This window comes from Ailuropoda melanoleuca, chromosome 7 (assembly GCF_002007445.2).
Source record: "Ailuropoda melanoleuca isolate Jingjing chromosome 7, ASM200744v2, whole genome shotgun sequence".
In the NCBI taxonomy this organism is placed as follows: Eukaryota; Metazoa; Chordata; class Mammalia; order Carnivora; family Ursidae; genus Ailuropoda; species Ailuropoda melanoleuca.
The window spans coordinates 56,927,018-56,947,519 of NC_048224.1; the positions used below are offsets into that span (position 1 = coordinate 56,927,018).

A 20,502-nucleotide genomic window follows, 5' to 3' on the forward strand; every position below is an offset into this window, starting at 1 on the left:
AACACTCTGGTTTCTTCCAGAAAAAAATCCAAGGGAAAAAAAAAAGGAGGGTATGAAAAACGAGACATTAGGAGGTGGATAAATGGAGAGAGGAACTGAGAGACTGCCCGGGAGCCTACGCCTGGAATGAGGCTCACCGGAAATATCACCCATGGTTATCTTTGGGTAGAGGGATTGGGGTGATGTTTCTCTTTGCGTTTTCCTCTGTTGTTTGCTTCTTCTCTCAATGAATGCCTATTATTTCCTCCTAAATTTTTACCTAGAAAAATTTAAACCGAAAAGTTGGAAGAACAGTACAATGAGCACTCATGTATCCTTCATCTTTATTCATCAACCGCTAATCTTTGCACATCTGCTTTCTTTTTCTCTCTCTACACACACATCTTTCTGAGCCATTGAAAGTAAGTTGTGAATACCATGACGTTTTATCCGTAACGACTTTAACACATACTTCCTAAGTAATAGGACGTTCTTCCTCACAAGCACAATACTAGCCTTATACCTAAGAAATTTAATATTAAATAACTCTTTTTTCAAGACTTTATTTATCTGACAGAGAGTGAGATCGTGCACAAGCAAGGGGAGCAGCAGAGGGAGAGGGAGAAGCAGGCTCCCCGCTGAGCAGAGAGTCCGACGTGGGACTCTGGGGCTCGATCCTGGGATCATGACCTGAGCCAGAGGCAGATGCTTAACTGACTGAGCCACCCAGGCGCCCAAATAACATTATTTTCTAATAATCACCTCATATTTAAATTTTTCCAACTGCGTCTAAGATTGACTTTTATAGTTGTTTTTCTTGCCCAATTCAGGAACTGACTCACAGATCACACATTCTGTTTTTATTACATGCCTCTAGACTTCCATAATCTAGAATGATATCCATGCCCTTAATATTTAGTTATTTAGTTGTTTGACAACTCAGTTGTGAAGAAGTCCAGGTGTCTTGAAGGACGTCCCAGAATCTGTGTTTGTCTAACCGTGTCCTCGTGGTTAAGATTCCGGTAGAGCCTGCCCGTGGGTGTGCTTCCCAGTACCTGACGCCAGGAGAGACGGAGGGCAGCCTGTGCTGCAGCAGGGGGAGCTGTGCGCGATGCCCTGAGGAAGTGGCACCCATGTGAAGGGACCTTTCCTCTGTAATTCATCCGCAAGCTGGGGAGTGAGACTTTGAGACTCTTTCCCAAAACCTTTGGTGCAGAGGCTTTGGCTTCTACGGACGCTGCTTGTCTGCATCGACGGTTGCCCTGGAGGTGGCAAATGGACGGCTCCTCAAGTCTGTCATTCCCTTCTTCCATTTAATAGCTGGCATTTTTCCGTAAAGCACGGCTCGCCTTCCTCTCCCCTTACTTTGCATGCGGAGAGCTTTCCTGGAGAACAATAACCCTGCGTGAAGTCCCTGCAGGAAGCATGCTGAGACACTCGCACCCTGTGTCGCCCGGCATCAGGGGCAGGAGCCGAGGACGACACGGCCCCACCGTCATCTAACCCATCGGGAGGGGCCGCCGAGGACAGATCGGGATTTGTCTGCCTTTGCTCCGACTGCATCTGCGCTGGCGGGCTTGCTCTGAGCAGTGGCGGGGCTGCATCTATTAAGTGTTAAGCGCGAGTTTAATGTACTAAGTGCGTCAACCACCCACGAAGTGTTTTCAGACAGCTCCCACTGCCCTGAGAACTGAAGGCTGATGTTCCAGAGCTGACGCCTTTGAGAACACAATTTAGAGAGTTCTCTGTCTTAAAGGGGAGCAGGCACTGCTTTCTACACTAACCACAGCTGATGTCTTTAGAAAACCTGACGGGTTCTTAAATCTGCTAAGCTCTTGTTAAGAAGTGATTTATTTTATTTAAGTGCTTTGCAGTGGGAGAGGCACGCAGACAATGGGCTGTCTGAGCTTTACAGACAGGCTTTGTAAAAAATTTAATGCTCATCGGTTTAGTAAATTCAACCAAGGAACACAGATGAAACTCTAAAATAGCATATGACGTTCGTGGAACTCACTGAGCACGAACAGCTGAACAGTGAGCAAGAATGCCAGCAGCTTCATGGGACCGTTCACAGTTCTATTTCCCGCCTGGGTGATCTGGCTTGGGGGGGACTGGCCGAAACATCATCTTCCCATCTCCCACCACTTCTCGTCTTGGGCTGAGGGACCCTCACCGACAGCCGCCCCTGCTCAGGTTTCACCCGGCCACTCCTGCAAGTCCTCCTTCCTGTTCTCAACCCAGGCTACCACAGAGGAGGGGACAAAGGGATAACCTTCAAGGTCTAGGAACAGAGGAACTGGACTCCACCATCCCTGTACAGCCATACCACCCGGGCAAGTCAACACAGCTCCCTGACCCTCAGTTTACCCATCTATACAACGACTGCAAGATTCACCCTATTTATCTCATGTCATGAGGTTGCCGTGAAGACCGAACGAGACTGTGCATGTGGAAGTGCACTTCATCCACGATGAAGTAGGAATCGGCACGGTGGCAATCAGGCAGTGGTTTGTGATTCTCCTCACACCCACACCACGACCCGGGCAGAGGACTGCAGAGAAGCCGGGGTCCGCTCCATCCTCCGGAATGCCACCCGCAGCGGCCCCGGACCGACCAGACACTGACCTGCCCGAGACTCCGCAAAGGCTTTGGGTTCTCTGCCCTCTTAGCACTTAGACCCAGCCCAACTGTATTCCTTTAAGCTAATTAGGGCAAAAGAATTGCTAAAGTCAGTTCTGAAAGACACTCAACGGTGAGGCCTTGAAGGCCCAGGGCTTGACAATTGGCTGCCTCCACGAGACCAAGGAGTACAGATGGAAGGCAGCTTGCTCAGGTGCCAGCCTGTCAGTTGGATTAAAATGACTCATTTATTTACCCAAGAACCTCACAAAGTGCTTTTACTAACAGGGAGAGGGGGCCTGCCGGCTCTCTGAGCAAGGGACGCAGCAAATTCGCCTCTGCCGCCTTCCCGGCCTGCCAAAAGTCATTATTGCCGTGTGTGGAAAGCCATCAGCGGGGTACAGGCCCCCGTTGTCCGGGTGACAGATTGGGCTGCGTAATCAGAGGAGGAAGGAGAGAGTGCAGAAGCTGTCAGAGGCGAGAGATCTTGGCTGGAGCCGCCAGAAAACTGGCAACATGAGTTAGCGTAACTGAGTAAACAGCCAACCATCTCCAGATGATCTTGCCATTAACACGAATGAAATAAAGTGGAAAAGATCAACTTTACCTCAAAAGCACGCCCCAGAGAAAACCAAGAAGGTCTACATTTATTGTCGGTGGTGAACTGACATTCCTGTGACTCTTACGGCCTCACCTCCTGGCCTCCTTTGTCTCCCAGCCTCCTGGCACAGTGGAAATTCCCCAGGAGGAAGGGAAATGAAGAACTGCACAGACAGAACAGTGTGCTTCAAGACAAAAAAAAAAATTGAGAAGGTGGAGGAAAGCAGCACAGGGGACTCCGATGTCTTCGGAAAGCAAGCACGTGCCGGATGGACAACCAAGATGGAGTGCCACGGAGACTGGCCAGCAGACCCAGTGGGGCTGGGAGTGCCCCGCCGCGCCGGGAGAAAGGCTACCGTGCTCCGTGTATCCAGGGACGACCAGGGAGCGCCACGTGTCCAACAGAGAGCTCAGTGGAGGGCTTACAAGCGAAGGCGGCTCAGGAATATCATTTTCCAGTCACTCCGTGGTACTTCCCTTTGTCAACTCATCCACGTAACAATGGTGCTGAAACCCACCTTCCCCTCCTTTGGCCTAGGGTGAGTTCTTCACCAGAAGCAGGAGGAAATATTTTGTAGGTAACCCAGTATCTCCTGATTCCTTTGATTTCTTAATTCCACCTAGGAAAGTGGGCTTTGAGCTTTCAAACGGCTCCTTCCTGCCAATCCCTACTCCCTTCTTAACTTGGCTTCTTCTTAGATCTGCTTCTCTGGAGAATACAAACTTACATTTCGAATGTGTAAGGACCTCTCTTTCACAAACTGGTCTCTCCTGCCCAGACAGCCCTCTCACTTCTGCCTACGCTTCATGCCAGCGTGATCTCCCACGGTTACTGAGAACCACAGTACACAAAGCCATGTACCAGGTCCTGAAAGGCTGCATAAAATTAGAAAGGTCCTTGCTGTAATGTGTTTGTAATTAAGATGAAGAAAACACACACACACGCACACACATCCTTAACTGTTCCTAATAACAGAAAAGTTGGCAGGGAGGAAAATGGATTGGGGGAGGGATTTTCAAGCAGTAACTAGCAGCACTGGGAGTTTTTCGAGTGGTTCAACCAGTTCCCAACTTCTCATACAGACATTCAGTCTTCTGAGCTTGTTAAAAGATCTTGGGATGAGAAATCAAAATGGCAAAAGGTATACTATAAAGGGGAGGGAAAATCCCCCTGCCACAATTAACAACATGATTCCTCTTTATCAAAAGAAGCCAGTTCTCCATCTGCCTTGTCCTGACGTGGCCCCCGTTCCTCATTAACACTAAGGAGGCTCCTGGAGAGCGTGCAGAGGGCCTGGCAAGCAACAGGCTGCTTAGAAGGACGCAGAGTGACAGCATCTCCCCAGCGTAGCCATGAACTACTGCAGCGGGTCTCCTGTGCCTGTGGCTCTCGGGCACCGGACGCCTGCAGGCTGAAGCAAATGAACGTGGCAGAACTAGCAGGAACTCGGAGATGGTGAATGAAGAGCTCCTCATCACCAGGGACCATGTGCTCGAACCCAGGCTTAGAGATGGCCGGAAATGAGCTGCCCCCACCCCCGGGTCTTCTCCAGTAATCTTCATCACACAGTGAAGAAGAGGTGAGGCTGGCAGAAGGTCAGCACGCTAGAAGGTTCCTCAACAAGCAAACGGACACACACCAAGAGCCTTTAGTGAAATCAGAATGTGGGCAAGTGAGAGTCAGCTTTCCGTGCGTCACCCGGGACTGGCGGGGCGGGGGGGGGGCAGAGGGGTGGGGGTCTGTGCTCTGCCAAGTCAGGGGTGCTCTTTGGCTGGCTGACCTCACTTTGCCTGCAGGTATCAGCCCGCCGAAACAAGGAAAGTCGTCAGGTTCCTGACCCCGCTGAGAGTTATCTTTAAAAAAGAATGACCTTTACTTCCATATCAACCTACTAAAAAGGTCAAAACCAAAACCAACCAAAACACTGAACTGCAAAACCCTGGAGTCCTCTTTGAGACCCAGAGCTGACCCGTGTCTGTAAAAAATACCAGGAGACTTGAAAATTTTCCACCAGGGACAAACCCAACATCTTAAAGGTCAAAGATAAAACATTTTGTTCCTGTCTTAAACTCCCACACAAAGGTTCCTACTGCTCCTGTTTTGATATGGACAACCTGTAACATTCACCCCTCAGGTACACCACAGGTATGACTTATTTCCAATGAGCAAGCATAACGTGAACCTCTCTCAGCCTTCAGAAAACGGCAGGCAGACACTGGTGGTTTTCAACACTGCGTTTCTCGGGCCCCAACTATCCCCCCACTCGGTGCACGAATACTGAGTGTGTACGCTCACCTGCTCCATCCCAGACACTGACATGGGACTGCAGACAAGACACTGTCCGTCTCTTGGGGCTCGCAGTCTGGGGGGAGAGGTGTGATGAGTGCCACAAAAAGTGCAGGGTGCACTGGAAGCGCCCAATGGGGAAAAACTGGGGCTCCTGAGTTCATACTCCTGAAAAACTGAGACTGAAACAGAGGCCTAACGAGGGGCTAGTCCGAGTCAGGGCGGGCTTCCCAGGCAGAGGGAATGCACGTACGAAGGCCCAAAGGCCTGAGAAAGGGAGGATGCTGTGTTCAGGGAACAGGAAGAGGAGCCTGTCTGGCTGAGGGCAGGGAGCAAGACAGGGAAGTGGAGACCAAGGAGACGGGAAGGGGTCAGGATCCAGAAAGTATTACTGGACACGATAAGGACTGTTGACAAATGTCTTTGTCAAGTAGGTCATCTGGACTCGTCTTCACTGCAGACTCGGACTTCAGAGGTGGTTGAGCACAAACACAAGCATCTGATTTGCAGATGGGCTCCACAAAGGGCAGGGCCACTGGCCAGCCTCGGGCTTCCTCAGGGGGCAGGCGTGCCCATAGTGACCACGCCCAGATCGGGACGACCAAGTTGCAGAGCCACTGTGTGCCACACTCGTGGGAGAAGTGGCACCCTGTGATAGAACGGGTGACCGGTGGCCACCTCATACAGAAGAAACAAAGCCGTACTCGCTCATAAACCCTGCGTTTAGGAAGAGGACAATGCCTGTTACTTTGAAGACTGAATGCAGAGCAGGGGTTCCTTAAAAAGTAACTGCAGGGGCACCTGGGTGGCTCAGTTGGTTAAGCATCTGCCTTTGGCTCAGGTCATGATCCTGGGGTTCTGGGATCGAGTCCCGCATTGGGCTCCCCCTGCTCTGCGGGGAGCCTGCTTCTCCCTGTCCCTCTGCCTCCAACTTCCTCTGCTTGTGTTCTCTTTCTCTCTCTGTCAAATAAATAAATAAAATCTTAAAAAAAAAAAAAGAAAGAAAGTAACTGCACGAAAAGCGAGGCCTAGACAGGTATGCCAACAGCCAATAGTCTGTTCTGCCCACCACTCACCCACTGGATGACCCAGTTTACAGAGCAATTTCAGGACTGCATGGACAGGGATTTGTCACATACCCAGCTGGGGGTTAAGTTACACCATCCAAGATGGCACAAGGAGGGAAGATACTTTAATCTTGGGAGCCAGCGACAGCCATGGTGAAGCGAACCCCCAGAGAAGGAGGCACCAAAGGTGTGAGTTTTCAATCTCAAAAGAGCACACGAGAGGCGTATCCAAGAAGCCAGCTCTGCGCTGGAGGTGGCGGCCGTCCAAGCCCGCCAGGACTGAGGCTGAACGACCGACCTGGTACTGAAAACCATAGGGCAAAGGACAGTTTTAGACAACAGCAAAGAAAATCTGTCCAAGCGCATCTATTTTCCTTTTTAAGAAGGCGAGCAGAGGCAAGGAGAGTGGTTCTGTTGCGAAAAGACTTTCTCAGCTCTAATTACTCCCGATAGCTGTAATTTACACGTTTTTGGTGGATAGAAATCGCCAAGATTCACACATTTTCAGACCAACAGCTGCCACTATTAGTGAGCAAATCGGCAAGACTTCTGCTCTGTGGCACAGTCAGGTGACACACCAGAAGTGCAAGGAGACCGGCCACACCCGGAAGGCCCTGCTAGCCCCGCTCTCTGTGGGGCTGGCTGTGAGGCAACCTGTTGAGGGGAACGGCAGGAGGTCCCGGCCTCCCCGCGAAATGCAGAAGGGGTACATACCGTACAAAGAAGGACGCCTGTTTTGGAATGTGAGAATTCTTGAAACACTGCTGTTCTTTCCTATAAAAACAAGGAAAAACACGGCCTTACAACTCGGAGGTCAGTCCCAGCACAGTAGGCTTAGAGTCCCATAACTCCCCCGTTTCCTACCGCTAGATCTATTTTCAGGCACTGAGAGGCTTTACCAAGAAAGGGGAAGAAGCTGATCCTTCACATCTTCTCATCAGACCCTGTCCTTCCGGGACCAGCCTCCTCAGACTGTAACGTAGTAGTGGGGCTTTGGGGGCAGCACATCTCAGTAAGACAGGGCCAGGGTGGGCACACCCTTCAGGAACTGCCGATACCAGGAGCTGGCAAGGCCCAAGGCCACAAGTTACTGCACTCCCAGATCCCAACTCAGAATTTATTCCAATCGTGTTTTTCTATAAGTGGTCCAGAGGCATGAAGAGCAATCACCTTCCGTATAGGACAATTTTTAAAAAATGAATTTTAAAGGAAATTTTAAAAAAAAACATATATTTTAAGTGTAGAAAATTATATATATTAAGTCAGAGGAAGAAAACCAAATCATCCCACCACTCAAACAAACCACCACCGCTGGCAACCCCTTCTGGGCACGTGACCCACATGTGGCTCCTTAAAGAATGGCAGTACGTTACTTCTACGACTAACGTGCCCTTGTACCAATAGAACACGAACGTCCTTTCGGGCCAATAAACCTGCATTCAGCTCCGTCACTGCTCCATGACGGGCAGCTGCGGTTGTCTCTGATTGTTCGCTGTTACACCCAATGACGTGATCAACACCTTCGTAATTTGTTGTGTACGTGTTTCATCACTCCCTGGGGTACCTTGGGGTAAAACCCTACAGGCAGTCTGGCTGCACCACAGGGCGTGTCCGCTCTAAAGGCCTGCCAAGGGCACACTCACGTGGCCCAAGTCACAGCACGGCAAGCAGTTCAGACTTGGCCATATCTGTCTGTCAGCAACAGAAAAAGGAATACAACCAAACGACTAAAAAGGTGGAGAAAAGAAAAAAGTGACGTCTCTCCTTCCGCTCGGGCAAAGCCACCACGCCACTGGGGTGTACCTCATTCTGGTCCTTCTCGTGCCGCTCCTTCGTCATGTGACCGGAAGCCCCGGGCACCCCTCACTTAGCGCGGTGGATAATGACAACCAGCACGCACAGGGCGCTGGCACATCCCACCTGGCAGCCTACGCGCTGCGTGCCTGAACTTTGCCTCATCTGCAGGAAACCCCATGAGTAGTACTATTACCACCCCCATTTCCAGATGGAGGAACTGAGGCACAGAAAGGTGAAGTCCCTTCTTGCCCAAGGGACGCGCACACAGCAGAGGGTATGCCTGGCACCTGGACCCAGGGAGCTGTGTTCCAGAATGGCGCCCAGGCCCCGGGAGGACAGCTGCGTTCGCCCAGAGTGCTGCACGGTCTTTAGAAGGGTCATGTTTAATGGATTCGTTGTACGGTGAAAATTAGAAAAAAATCAGAGAAGTTCATAAAAGCCTGTGAGATGTCCTGAGGACTGGATGTAACATATTCAGATCTGGGGTAAGGAAGAAACTGCCAAACCCGGAGCACTCCTCACAGTGATCAGGCAGTAACTTCTTCAAACGGCAACTTCTCCCTAACGCTCAGAAACGTGGTCAGGGCCACGTCAACCACCAGGGAGACCGTACTAAGGTCCTGTGGAGCAGCAGCCAGGCAGACGGGACAGGGATGGTTGTAGCTTAGTGTGGGACGAGAACGCCAGTAAAACGGTATCTAGAGGTATGGCCTCCCATCTTCTACCCACCTCATGAGAAGGCCGTGTAGGCTAAATACTTAATAAACAGGACACCACAAGTGGCAGGCTGACCACTCGGGCAAGAGCCAGAACAACAGTAGTAACGGCACCTACATTCACAGAGCGTGCACCAACCAGGAGCTACGCTGCGACGTACCCTGCATTCACTCAGTGCACCATCACACCGACCCTGTGAAGTAAGAAGTGCCGTCACCTCCCTTTGAGAGTCAGGCTAACTGGGGCACAGGGAGGTGACACGCTCTCCTGAGGTCACGCAGCCAGTACAGGCGGAGGAGGGACCAGAGCACACAGCCATGTGCACCATGCTGGACCACTGCCCTTCAAATGTGAGGCAAACAGTTTGAGGTAATTTCACTAGAGAGCTTCTGCGTGACCTCTTCAAACTCCTAGATCCTCCCGGGCCCGTCCTCGGCTCCCTTGTCATCCTCACGCCCGGTCCACAGAAGGCCTCGAGTGAAGACGACTGAGAGGATAAGGAACAAACACTGTAAATGGCACTGAATGATGAAATCAACAAACCCAACTGAATCAGGGACCTTGAAATTGAAAACTAAGAGTTTATAACGCGCACAAAGGCTGGACTACTTGGGAAATTCTACATAATCTTGTGGTAAATAAGCAGCTCTGTCCTTGAGTGACCTTGAGCAAACTCCCTTTCCTGAGGCTCCACATCCTCCGTTAGTAAAACGACAAAAGCGAGCACGAGAAGGGGGCTGGACTTGATGACTTTAATGTCTCCTTCAGCTCTAAAGATGCTGTGCATTTTCAAGCTGGTTCCAGTCAAGTCTTGCTCCGATTCCTGGTTGTCTCTTGCTAACTGTGTGAGCGCCTGGTCACCTCCTTCTAGGACAAGATAGCTCCCCCTTGCAGGGCCCGTGCATCCTCCTTCTGCGCCAGCGTGCTCCCCTCAGTCTGCTCTCTGCCACCCCCTCAACGGAATGAGGGCCACACGGCTCAGAACCTAAAATCGGGAGATGCTATTCTCTTCTTCCCGAACAACAGTATTCCTCAGAGCCGGGACAGAACTGAGATCCTGAAGCCCCTCTCCCAACCAAGGTGTTAAGAGTGAAAGCGCTGTATCTTGTTGACAATGACAGCAGTCGCGCTCAGCAGTACCATATGGGATCCACAATTTAGCTCCATTAATGCTCTTAATTTGAAGACATCAAGCCCTAATTACACACTGGGTACTAAAAAGGCAAAACCCTTCCCTGGTGCCAGCTCCTTAGCGGTGCTCTGTTGCCCTAACAGCTGCTGGAGGCAGACTCGGGCCAAGGCGGGCCCGGGAGCTCTCTCAGGTGGAAGAGGGCAGCTCCCGGAGCAAGAGCACACGGGAACAATGGACGCCCTCGCCCACACCGACGCAGCCGAGCCGAACTGTTTCCAGCGCCAGCGGGTCACCCAACTGAGGCACGTCCCCGCCTGCCCCCGTGGGGTCCGAGAGGGAAGGCAGCGCCGACCCCATAGGGCACACTCCCGCCTCCGCTCCCGGGGCCCGGCGCGGTGCTCACCTCCTGCTCCATGTTGCCGTGCAGCCGCAGGAATTTTAATCGCGTGGCAGCAGATGGCAGCAGCTGCCCTGACGCAGGGGCCCCGGAGCGGCCCAGCAGGGTCTGCACGAAGAGGTGGTAGTGGAACTCCACCAGCTCACAACTCGAGAAAAAGACGATCATCTTCTGGTCTTTTTCAAACTACATCAGTACAAAGAGGGAAAGAACCACCATGTTTTTTTAAGATCAGATGACACTAAAATGAGTATTTCTCTAAAACACACAGTCCTGCTGGCCCCAATTTGGAAACGTGGGTGACAGACAGCTTTGACTTATTTTACAAAAATAATCCTGATACAACATGCTATGAAGAGGAGATGAGAGAAAAATGACATAGCTGTAACTTGGACTGGGTTTCCTGAATCTGAGACAAACCAATACGCTGTAGGCTGGGGCTGCGCGCTGCCGACCCCCTGGCTGGGACCACACACGCAGCAGACGTGAGGCTTCACCCTCCAGCCCCGGCACCTACTACTCTCCCACATATCAGGCAAAGTTAGCACACGATCTCGTAAATAAACACAGAAACCCTGGGATCCTTTCAAAACCACAAGCACGGGCCCCTCTGTCTGCCCACGTTCAGCATGTTTCTGCCACCTGTGACACTGCTGGTTCTCAGGCCCACAAGAGGATTCGGGCAGATCTCAGGTCGAACGTGGCAGCCATCCCTGACCTCGCGTTCTTCACCACAACCCGAGAACCGCTGACTGCTAAGGTCTGCGTTCGCAAACACGGTGGGGTTGGAAAATTTCTGTGCATGTGTGTAAGTGAGGGTCCCTCAATGTGTTGCTATCAACACCTGACACAAAGAAAACGGGACCGTCTTCCCTTGACTGATCCGGCCTCACGTGCGGTCCCACCTTGCACTGCTGTAGGATGAAGGCCGCCAGGGAGACGAGCCTCAGTTTGCTGGGAACCAGTGTCACATGCTGGTCGAGACTCTCTGGAATCGCAAAGCTGTCCGGCTCGCCAGCAGCTGAGAGAGGGGAGGCCTCAGGAACTTCTCTGCCCTTTGGGTCAGACTGGCCATGGTGTTGATCCAGGACAGAAATCCTGACCGGATTGAGCAAGCTGATATCAGCTAGCCGCGTCACACCTTGGAGCAAAAGTGAAAGAGGCGAAACAGGTGACAGGCACACACTGTGAGACCAGTCTCGTAGGCGCACCCCCCACGCCACATGTCCAGGCTGATGAAAAGGCTCCCTACGGGCAACACCAGGGCCGCAAGGGCCTGCCCTCTGCTTGATCTGGTGGGGCGGGCCTGCTGAGCCCACGCCAGAGTTTCTCAACTCCGACCTGGGCAAGACCGCTGAAAGGGACGCTAACAGCTGTCTTCCCAGCCCCCGGAAGGGTTCTACGGTTCTATCTACTGATAAAAGGGTGTCACAGGATTCTGTCATAGGGTTTTATAGGTTTACAGGCCTTCTCAGAACTTTTATTGTGTTCACACACCAGGAATTTCTAAGACAAGGGGGAAAGGTGTGGCATTCCCCAAACTTCTGAGCACAGAATCATGGACTCTCTCTCAAAATTAACGTTACTTGGGATACATTTTGAGAACTGGTATGTGCACACTGTCATAGGGTCAGTAGAATGAGTAAACCAGACCTGAGAACAAATGAGCTGTGTGTTGTGTTGAGAGGGTGACTCTGCCAGGCCTCAGTGCCCTGTCTATGAAGGAGGGCTCGGAATGGCCATCTCATGAAGATGGAAAGACAGAAATGAACTTAAAGAAGTCTCTGTTTAAGGGTCAACGTTATTTAAGAGGCAGGTAGGCTGATAACACCCACAAAAAAACCTCATGAAACCTCTGGATGGACGGAAGTCTGGCTCTTCTCTCCCTCTCGCCCTGCCACGAGCACCGGGAGCACTCTCCTAACAGAGGTGGCTCATGATCTGCCATGCCCGCCCTCCAATGCCCTGGGGAGCACGGGAGAGCCTGACGGGACTGGAAGAGGAAGGCAGGACAGGAGCCTGAAAAGGCAGTGCTTTAGGGGCACCTCCCTCCTCAGCCCCTGCCCCCAGGGCTGAGAACCACTACGGACGAATGACACACATTACATCTATGTCCTCCCTCCGGTGAAGAACAAAGAGCACACCTTTTCAACTTACCTTCTGTGAGTGTCGCCGACAGCAAGACGTTCTGTCGTTTCTGGCATTCAGCATTTATGGCGTTGAGTATCACTGTGATATCCTTTTCAAAACCCAAATCCAAGATTCTGTGGTTTCAAGAGAGGGAATTTTATTCTGCGTGCAAAGTAAAGACTGCAATGAGGCCAGCAGAAGCAGCCCTCTTCTCCTACTTTTCATGCTTCTGGGTGAGGCTCACCTGTCTGCTTCATCCAAAATCAGCCACTGTATCCGACGAAAATGAATGTTCTTTGTGGATTTTATATGATCCACCAGTCGCCCAGGAGTCGAGATAAGGATATTTATTCCCTTGCGGAGTCTGTTTAAAATTATGTATCATAAAGGAAAGTAAATCAAATGGGGCTGTATCAACAGAAAACACCCAAAACAGACACGGGAGACAGATTCACGTCTAGCACCAACATGCACAGCGTGAAGCCACGACAAACATGATGACAAATGGATACAAAGATATATCTGAGTTTCCATTTTCCTCCGAAGTTTCTCTCGCATAGAACATAATTATTAAGATCCAAAATTATATTAAATTCATAAAACCTTACATTTGAAAGGAATCTTTACTATATAATCCAATGCCCTTTATCTGATCCATGGATCCTTTCTTTCTAGAACATTTCAGATAGATGGTTATCTAGCCTGTTCTTGAAGGTTTCTGTGCCAGGGAACCTCCAACCTAAATGAGTTATCCCACACCAGTGTGGTCTAACGGCTAGAACATTTTTTTATACTGAATCTTTTTTTGTAACCTCCACACAACGGGGGCCCAGCTTTGTTCTGTAGACTAGGGAGAATAAATCTTAAGTTCTTACTCCCAAACATCCTTTATCCCATATTTCCATAGCAGTAAAAGCTTCTGATTTTTAGCTGAGTGTATTTTCAAGCCTCTTTTGAAGTTAAGTATGGTCGTGCACCTATGCTCGAGCATGGGATAGAAGGACAAAGGGAATACACAAAACCCACAAGTCTCTTTGGAGGGAGGATGTATGATTATCTTTGTCCCTGCTGGCAGGGAACAAGATGTAATGGCTGGAGCTCTAGCAACTCTCTAAGACTATGGAGTACCCTTAAAAATGGAAGCCTCACTAAGTGGTACAGAAAGATAGAAGGGACTTAGATCCCGATACCAGAGCACCATACCAGCCTGGGATGGGCTACCATCAGGCTTCTTAAATGTGAAAGAAAAAGAAAACTGCCAGGTTTGTGCCACTGCTATTGGTTGTTGTTATTTATAGCTGAATCAAATCCAACCAATACCTTTAGGTTTTAAGTTTAATATTTACTCCTCAATTACAAACTACACACACGTGACTGGGTGTTACTACTGAGCATTAAGATACAATAAAAATATTTCAAAAAGAATACAGACGATTTGGGATTTACCTGTTGCAACATTTTCTCCTGACCCCCATTACCACTTCCCATACAGAATTAGGAATCAGTGTTTTGGATATAAAAAACCAAGTGTAGAACATTATGGAAGTTTATGATCTTGTTTTTACAGAGCCAGGCAACACCCTAAATACCCAATGTAGACAAAAGAGAATCACCAAGGGGAATGGACACCAAACAAGGAGGACTAAGGGGTGCTGGAGGGAAGGGACAGAACTTAGGAGGAAGTGAGCATTGCTACCAACCACGTCAGAAGGGAAGCCAATGTAGGTTCATCAGTATTCCTTAAGACAACACCGTCGAGAGGTGACTACTCCCTGCTACCTCAATCTGTCCCTACGCTCTGGGACAAGGAAGCACGGTTTGAGATAAGGCTCTCTCCTGGTTTACAAGGACCAAGACTCATTGAATAGGAAGGCAGAACAGACAGACCCAAACAGGAATGGATAACAAACAAGGGTCCCCATACCTGGCTTTTTCTGATTTCCTTCTTTCTCCTCCCATCAACACTCCAGGCACAATCCAGGTAAATGGCTATGGAAAGAGAGCAGATGAAAATCATTGCAAAGACCCCCTTTACACTTTTTTTAAAAGATTTTATTTATTTGACAGAGAGAGCCAGAGAGCACAAGGTGGGGGAGGGGATGGTAGAGGGAGAAGCAGGCCCCCCGTCGAGCAGGGAACCTGATGTGGGGTTCAATCCTAGAACGCTGGGATCATGACCTGAGCCGAAGGCAGATGCCTAACCTTGACTGAGCCACCCACGTCCCCCGTCAAAGCCCCCCTTTACTGAAGACACAGAGACCAATTACAAATTCTTTTTCCTTAGAGAAGCTGGGAGGAAGGCCCAGGCTTCTCACTGTAGGAGGCGTGACTGTGCAGACACAATTCCTAGGCATCGCCCCTGCTATGGATACTAGCAGCAGTCACTTCGATTACAGCTCTATAACTAGCTTCCAGCACAGTGAGAGAAATGGGGGCTTTCTAAACGATTCCAGTAGCTTCTCTGCCTTTCCTCATGGAGCCTGAGTTGAAAAAACATTTCCCTAAGTCTACTGCCTCTTTTCCCTTTCTGGGTACAATAAAACCCAAGCACAAACCTTCCTTATTCCCCACCCCCGACAAAAGAAAGGACAGATCAATTCTCCATCTCATTTGGTAGGCCGGCAGGCTTTGGCTCTGAAGCCCTCTCTCTCTTCTTTCTTAGACCCTATGTGCAGCTTTCCATGCGATCACTTCAGGGTTGTCCCTGTGCGTCTCTACGTGTGGCTTGCTAGGGACCACGGTGAAAAAACTACAGTACTGTAAGCACCAGGAAACACTAGTCATCTAAGCGAGAAATTGGCAGTTAGTAAAGTGTAAATCAGTAAAATCCTACAAATTTTACCTGGGCAGAACAGAGACAGCCAGGGAACCCAGAAAAACTGAAATAATACCTTGCTTTTTGAAAACAAAGATAAGACTGGTAGACTTCTCTTTTCTCAGAAAGTCAAGGAACACAAAGATAAAACTGAACTCACAGCTCACCTTACCTTGAGCAGTTTCTGAACAGTGTCAAAGCTTTGCAGAGCCAGCTGTAAAGAGTGAAAAGTTACAGATAATCAACAAGCTTGTTCCCACCTACCTTCTCCACCCTCGGGCCCCCAACTTTTAAAAACCTTTAGACAATGTAAAGTGATTAGGATTCCAACTCAGACCTTAAGTTGAGATTTGAGAAAAACAAAATCTGATATATGGCATCTGCTCAGAACGAGACACCTTGTTCTTACACTGCTTCTGAAACCTGTCACTTTGGAGACTGTGGACAGAGCTACCGTGTCCACTCCTTGGACGTGTACAAAAATAGTGTCTTGTGCTCCCTCTGCTGGCTTAAATTCCCAGAGCGCCACACAGAGAAGTACAAGTCTACAGCCCATGGATGGAGAAGTGAAACAGCATCACCCTGAATGTGCCTCCCTTCAGAAAGAGAGAGAACAGAATATGCAGGAGGGCGTAACCTGGAATAGTGGTCCACGGGCTAGCCTCTGAGCACACTGCTTTAAAGGTGGTATGTGGTACCCTTCGAATGTGCCAAATAGAGCACTGAAAGGTGGTCACTTCCCAAGTCTATTAAAGGAACAAAATCCAACGAGCCCAGTGGAAACCAGAGAAAGTGAAAATTAATGTAGGTTATAACCATTAACCAGCATCAAGATGCCTCAACATAATCCCTTTATTCAAGGAGATGTATATAGTTTCCACATGCTCAGTATTCATGATGCATCCTAGGGAAGTAGCAAGTTTGCTGCTGTAAAAATTTAAATAGCTTCATGCCTGCTCCTTCACAGGACTGAGCCGAGACAGGACAGCACTGCAGGCTGCGTAACAGGCTAAGTAGAAACCTCCATCTCCATGATCAATTCTCTGCAAGGAAGTGATTAGCATTTGCTATAGAAAACAGATACCCTAATCTAAACTTGCCTCTCTAGGCAAATAAAATAGATCAGATAGAAGAGATTTCCAAAAAAGAAGAAAAATGTCAAGAAGCTTAACTTCGAAGAACAAGTAAAATTTTTGGTACAGTAGCCTCTTTAAAAAAAAAAGTCTATTTTAAGGCCGATTGCTCTAATTTTTAATTAAGTTATAAAACAAACCAAAAAAGCAGAAAATGTAATTATTTTAATTCCTCTTAAAAATACAGAAATTTACAGTGTCATTAGTTTTTAGACAGTGGGGAAATGCTTTTACATACTTAGCTTATGATTCTCAAAGAGTACTTGAATTTTTCTTCTTGACGGGAACCAAAAGGATGGCCCCAGGCAAAGGTAAGGGTGCAGAAGGGAGAAAAATGGTAAAACCCACTTTTAAATTCAAAAGGATCTTACTTCCAAAAGGAAAGTACCCGCTTAAAACCCATCCCAAAGGTGAGACTGCTTACCTCTCTTGTTGGCACCAGTACCAGGGCATAGGGGCCGTCACTGCGCTATCGACACAGAAGGAAAGAAATGCCGTGAGTGGGTGGACTAAGGTCGCAGGACTCCGGGTGGAGAGAACTTGAGGGGGCCACTTGCACGCATCAGTGGCAGTCTCATTAAGAAAGGGACTACGATGCCCACTACCCTTATTATTTGCAACCTTGTTCTAAAGGTGCTGGCCCACGCAATCAGACAAGAGAAAGAAATATGTATGAGTCTGGAAAGTAGGAGGTAAGCCTGTCATTGTTAGCATATAATATTTTATACTAAAAAACAAAACCAAACAAAACAAAATAAAACCCTGAAGAGAATCAATTGAAAATCTACTACGAAAAAGACAACTCAGTTGAGTAGCTGAACGCAAAATTAACATACACAAACCCACAGCCTTCTTACGCAAAAAAGTTACAAAATACAATGGAAGGGGGGGAAAAATCACACCAGAACAGCAACAACAAGAAGCTTGACAAAAAATGTTCAAAATCTATATGACAGACATTTTTAAACACTTCTGAGAAGCATAAAATAAAATTTGAATAAATGGGAAAATGTATCCTATTCTTGGATAAGATGGCTCCATATTATAAATAAGCTAATTCTAAGTCAACCCACAAACGTGCAAACCTAACAAAACTGTCAGATACGCATATATGCACACGACATATATAAAATAATACATATATTCAGACGAGCTGATTTCAAAGTTCCTATGAAAAACAAATGTGCAAGAATAACCAAAATATGTCTGAAAAACATCAGATATTAAAACAAATTAAAACTACCATAATTTAAAAAAATTGATACTGGCATATAAATTGAGATTACAAAAGCAAATAAGACAGAATCAAATATAGGGGCGCCCGGGTGGCGCAGTTGGTTAGGTGTCTGCCTTCGACTTGGGTCATGACCCCAGGGTCCTGGGACTGAGCCCCGAGTCAGGCTCTCTGCTCAGCGGGGAGCCTGCTTCTCCCTCTCCCTCTGCCTCTCCCCCTGCTTGTGCTCTCTCACTCTCTCTTTCTGTCAAATAAATAAAATCTTTTTTTTTTTTTTTTAAAGATTTTATTTATTTATTTGACAGAGATAGAGACAGCCAGCGAGAGAGGGAACACAAGCAGGGGGAGTGGGAGAGGAAGAAGCAGGCTCATAGCGGAAGAGCCTGATGTGGGGCTCGATCCCACAACGCCGGGATCACGCCCTGAGCCGAAGGCAGACGCTTAAACCGCTGTGCCACCCAGGCGCCCCAAATAAATAAAATCTTAAAAAAAAAAAAAGAACAGAATCAAATATACACAGAATTGTAGGAAATAAGGTGCATTTTGCATCAGTAGGGAAAAGATAAATTATTCAGACTTCAACAACCAAGTCAGAAAAGTAAAGCTGGAATTAAGTTGGCCTTTTTATAAATGACGTAAAACTCAGAAACTATAAAAGAAAACATTAATAAATCCTATTTGGTAAAAATTTTTAACTCAGAATGGGAAAATAATACCTAAACAAAATCAAGTATTAAATGACAAAATGAGGGGGGCGCCTGGGTGGCACAGCGGTTAAGCGTCTGTCTTCGGCTCAGGGCGTGATCCCGGCGTTATGGGATCAAGCCCCACATCAGGCTCCTCTGCTATGAGCCTGCTTCTTCCTCTCCCACTCCCCCTGCTTGTGTTCCCTCTCTCGCTGGCTCTCTCTATCTCTGTCGAATAAATAAAATAAAATCTTTAAAAAAAAAAAAATGACAAAATGAAGGGAAATACCCCACGTGTAAGAGAAAGGGCCAATTTCTTCGGCTCACAAAGGTCTGTGATTCAATTAAAAAATAAAAATACAAAAGATCACAACAACTTAAGTTGAAAAACGGAGACAGAATGTAAATAGCCAATTTATGGAAACAAGAATTCAAAACATGGCTTTTACACATATGAAGAGATGTTCAATTCCATTGTCCAACGAGCAAAACCAACATAGCTGGTAGTGTCACGAGGGCACAGGTGAGCCAGGGCTCCTGGGTGCCCTGCTGTGGGGAGCACACCCTGGCTTCACCCACTGGAAGTTCAACTGCAGCGTTATCTACCAAATAAGCATGCCACTTCCGCTTCCAGGGATTTCTCTAGAAGATGCAGCCGCAAATACGCATAAAGAAGTAAAATATTTTACAGACTGTGAAGTATGGAGAATAGCCTTGTTTGTAGCAAAATACTGACATAATGTAAATTCTACCAAGGAGGGACTTACGCGGTGAATGTGGTAGTGACAGGCAGCGGGATACTCAACGGCCATTAAAAAGGCAAGGCAGACGGGCAGGGCACTGCTGAGGAACGACCCCAACACATACCAAGTGAACAAGAGCAAGGTACAAAACACGCACAACAAGCAACCACTTGTGTATCAAACCAAACACAACAGAAAAACAAACACACAGAAGCTCCAACTGAAGGGGGAAGGGAACTCTACGCTCACACTTGCTCTCTCTGCAGAGACGAGCCCTGGGAGGGCCCCCAGGCTGGCGGGAGGACCTCGCACCCCGAGAGAGAGCTGTGCCACATGGGGGAGAGGGAAGGATAAGAGACTGACTTCCCACCATGTGTTGTTTGGTCCTCTTTTAAATTTTTTTTTAACATGTACATTATATCTAAAAAAATAACCACAAAGATAATAATAAGAGAAATTACACAATAAGTAACCCGATACAGGCCTCCAAGTCAGTGGTGTCTCGCATCGCTGAAGGGCTCACGGACACTTAGGAATTAATCAGAACAATGTTAGTGTAGAGCTAAGCGCAGATTTAGAGCAGATTCAATCACAAGCATGGTTTCCGTGTTTTGCATAGGAAACATTTACCCACAAGGAGAGAAGGATTTGGAATTCAAACTAGAGCCGTCTGTACTCGACATCAAGTCTTCGAGGCTGCACTGAAGCCCAGGCGAGGAACGGTAAACATGTTAGTACGACAGTATCAACGTGCCACAGTGTGACGTTAGGAGATTCTGACATTTCAAAAGGTGTTACTACACAGAGAAGAAGAAAGAAAAATCAATTCCTCACAGGGCAGAAGTGAGTAAAGAAGGATGGATGTGTTGTTAAAAAAAATCAGAGCCCAAATAACTGAAAGAGTGAAAACACAGAAAAGCAATCCGTTCTCATTCCATCACCAAAGTAATTTACGGCTCTGCTGGGTGTCTGCTGGGTGCCTTGAGTTTGCTGCTCCCTCCAGATAGGTTTTTTACAGGTCAAATCATTTTACAATGAACTCCAAGGGTCTCTATTGAATATTACTTGAAATAAATGAATTACATTTGGACTCAGAGAACTCATTTTACAGAATATTTCGATCTTTAATAGAATGAACTGTTGTTGACGCCAAAATAAATGGAGTA

At 48.1% G+C, this 20,502-nt stretch overlaps 1 protein-coding gene across 3 annotated transcripts in view; it reads right to left on the reverse strand.

The window, feature by feature from the left end:
• The window catches only part of DDX31 (DEAD-box helicase 31), a 70,209-nt gene that overhangs the window by 38,676 nt on the left and 11,031 nt on the right, over positions 1-20,502 (reverse strand). For all 3 annotated transcript variants that reach the window (XM_034664732.1, XM_002924368.4, XM_034664733.1), the window contains exons 7-14: positions 17,098-17,142; positions 15,713-15,754; positions 14,650-14,714; positions 12,970-13,089; positions 12,753-12,859; positions 11,501-11,736; positions 10,602-10,781; positions 7,267-7,326 (exon numbers count right to left, since the gene is read on the reverse strand). In XM_034664732.1, the coding sequence (XP_034520623.1) occupies positions 7,267-7,326; positions 10,602-10,781; positions 11,501-11,736; positions 12,753-12,859; positions 12,970-13,089; positions 14,650-14,714; positions 15,713-15,754; positions 17,098-17,142 (855 nt within the window). The remainder of the gene's footprint in view (positions 1-7,266; positions 7,327-10,601; positions 10,782-11,500; positions 11,737-12,752; positions 12,860-12,969; positions 13,090-14,649; positions 14,715-15,712; positions 15,755-17,097; positions 17,143-20,502) is intronic.